We start from the raw sequence: 2,500 nt of genomic DNA, 5'->3' as shown, positions 1-2,500 counted from the left end.
TGTTCCTCCCACCTCCTCCTCGGCACCTCCCCTAGTTTCACCTGTTCCCAGCACCTGCTCCTAGCACCTGCACCGCCAGGCACCCTAATGACAAACCTGCTGAAACGGCACCTGCTTATTATACCAGCACCGCTTAGAAGATAGTGTTTCGCCGTTATTGATAAATATCTCGTCATGGAACACATCGTTTGTTTGTTTGTCTTTTCAGGAAACACCAAGATGTTAATAATGTCAATATTTCCAAGTACACTTTTTGTATTTCATTTGATATCGAAAGCTGTACGTATTTTGTCTTTTTTTTACCTTTTTTTTTTTTTTTTTTTTTTGGTTTTATTTCATATGAACACCTGATGAAAAAAAAATGTTGTTTTGTTAAGTTATCGAATATTCAACTGTTTTGTTCTATATCTTCTATGTTAAATAACCATCACCAACCTCTGTGTAAATAAAACACGAGGTTATTTAAATATCTCCACATCCGTTACCTTCGTGGCGTGACATAATGACATGCATATTCTAATTAGTCTAATGGTACTTGTCGCATGCACCATAAAGCACATTATAACATACATTAAAGCAGCATTTAAGTACTTAGGGGGAGGAGTAATTGGGCAAAGCATAGGTTCAATAAGTTCAGCAAGTTCAGAAAGTTTAAGAAATTCAACATGTTCAGAAACGTCAATAAGTTCAACAAGTTCAGAAAATTGAGAAAGATTATAAAGTTCAGAACGTTTAATAAATTCAACATGTTCAGAAACGTCAATAAGATCAATAAATTCAGAAAGTTCAACAAGTTCAGATAGTTGAGAAAGATTTTAAAGTTTAGAAAGTTTAATAAATTCAACATGTTCGGAAACGTCAATAAGATCACTAAATTCAGAAAGTTCACAAAGTTCAGTAAGTTTAATCAAGTTCAGAAAGTTTTAAATGTTCAGTAAGTTCAGTAAGAAAATTCAAAAAGTTCAAATTAACTTTTAAAACTGCAATGGCGAGCTATGCATGACGGCGTTGTCTTAGATCAGAGTTACTAGATAGATTTTTTAAAAATTATTTATAGAATAGAAAATGCAAACAAAATTGCAAAAAATATTTCTAGGTTTTGGAAAAGAATTATTCTTGACTTTATATTCGGTTTGATAGGGAAAAATAATTTTAAAAATCCTCCATCTTTTTCTTTTCTTTTTCTTCTTCTTCTTCTTCTTCTTCTTCTTCTTCTTCTTCTTCTTCTTCTTCTTCTTCTTCTTCTTCTTCTTCTTCTTCTTCTTCTCCTTCTCCTTCTCCTTCTCCTTCTCCTTCTCCTTCTCCTTCTCCTTCTCCTCCTTCTCCTTCTTCTTCGTCTTCCTCTTCTTCGTCATCCTCATCATCTTCTTTTCTTCTTCTTCTTCTTCTTCTTCGTATTCTTCTTTTTGTTTCTTCCTTTTCTTAACTAAACGTCTCTCTCTCTCTCCTTTCTCTCACCTGACATAGCTCGAAGGAATCTCGTAAGATATTGATAACAAAAAATAACAACCCCAAAACCCCCCCCAAAAAATAATTGGTTATCTATTCCCTTTCATTCATTTAATCGGATAAGAATTAAAAGCATGAGGGAGGGAGCACACAGTTCTGCTTATGGCACCTTATATGATGGTATGTTCGGGAATGAGATGTTTTTTTTATTTTATTTCTTGCAAGCACCTTATGGAAAGGTCAGTGTAGCTGCGACTACAATCTGTTCTAGTACCACGCTTGCTTTAGATCTAATGCTAAATAAAGATACGGTCTTTTTTTAATTCATTAGAGGTATTTTTTGGCACTGTATTAATCATTAGAGTTCTTAAATAACACTGGCTCGTCGCAGAACCGGTTATAAATAAAGAATAAATCTGATATTAAATGTGCAAAAAAAAAGAGAAAGAAAGAGAGAATCATTGTTTTGAAAGAGTTTAGTCTCATGGAAAGGAAAACATGTGATTCAAATTTTTTAATTAGTTTGTTCTTCATAATGGTTCTTTTTTTGTGTGTTTTTTGGTTTTTTGGTTTATTAACCCAATTATTCCCTTTAGAATCGGACTACAATGAACCCTTGAACCAGCTGAAACACATGGCAGGAACGTGTCACTCCGCACTGAAAGACTGCATGGCTTTAGCTTCTTGTAAAAGGTGAGTATCAGCTCTTATACAATAGGTAATTCATTTATTATTATCATTATTTTAATTGCAATGGAATGATTCTATTTTTTTCTGTTCATGTTCATTTCTCTGTTTTCTCCTTTGCTTCTCATCCTTCTAAAAGCAGGATCAGAGCTCGCCAATAATATACCATCCAAATATAAACATACCCCATTGGAATCAAGACGGTACAGAAGTCTACGGTAACCGCACGCCACGTTTCAATACCTCCCCTCCGAAGCGGCGTGCTGGAAAAAAGTCCGACAATTTTCTCTCTCACCTCCAAGTTTCCAGGGAAATATTTTCGGGGAAACTTTGTCTTAATTTTGCCTCTCCTTCGAGCTATTAA

The 2,500-nt window shown here is 34.5% G+C and overlaps 1 protein-coding gene across 1 annotated transcript in view; it reads left to right on the top strand.

The window, feature by feature from the left end:
* Positions 1–845: 845 nt before the first annotated feature.
* LOC138866524 (uncharacterized) overlaps positions 846–2,500 on the top strand; it is a 19,094-nt gene continuing 17,439 nt past the window's right edge. Inside the window, exons 1-2 of the mRNA XM_070139591.1 lie at positions 846–897; positions 2,046–2,142. Of these exons, the coding sequence (XP_069995692.1) occupies positions 846–897; positions 2,046–2,142 (149 nt within the window). The remainder of the gene's footprint in view (positions 898–2,045; positions 2,143–2,500) is intronic.

Source organism: Penaeus vannamei, chromosome 26 (assembly GCF_042767895.1).
Source record: "Penaeus vannamei isolate JL-2024 chromosome 26, ASM4276789v1, whole genome shotgun sequence".
Lineage (NCBI taxonomy): Eukaryota > Metazoa > Arthropoda > Malacostraca > Decapoda > Penaeidae > Penaeus > Penaeus vannamei.
The sequence above is the reverse complement of the archived record's forward strand: the minus strand, read 5'-3'. Positions and strand labels throughout refer to the sequence as shown.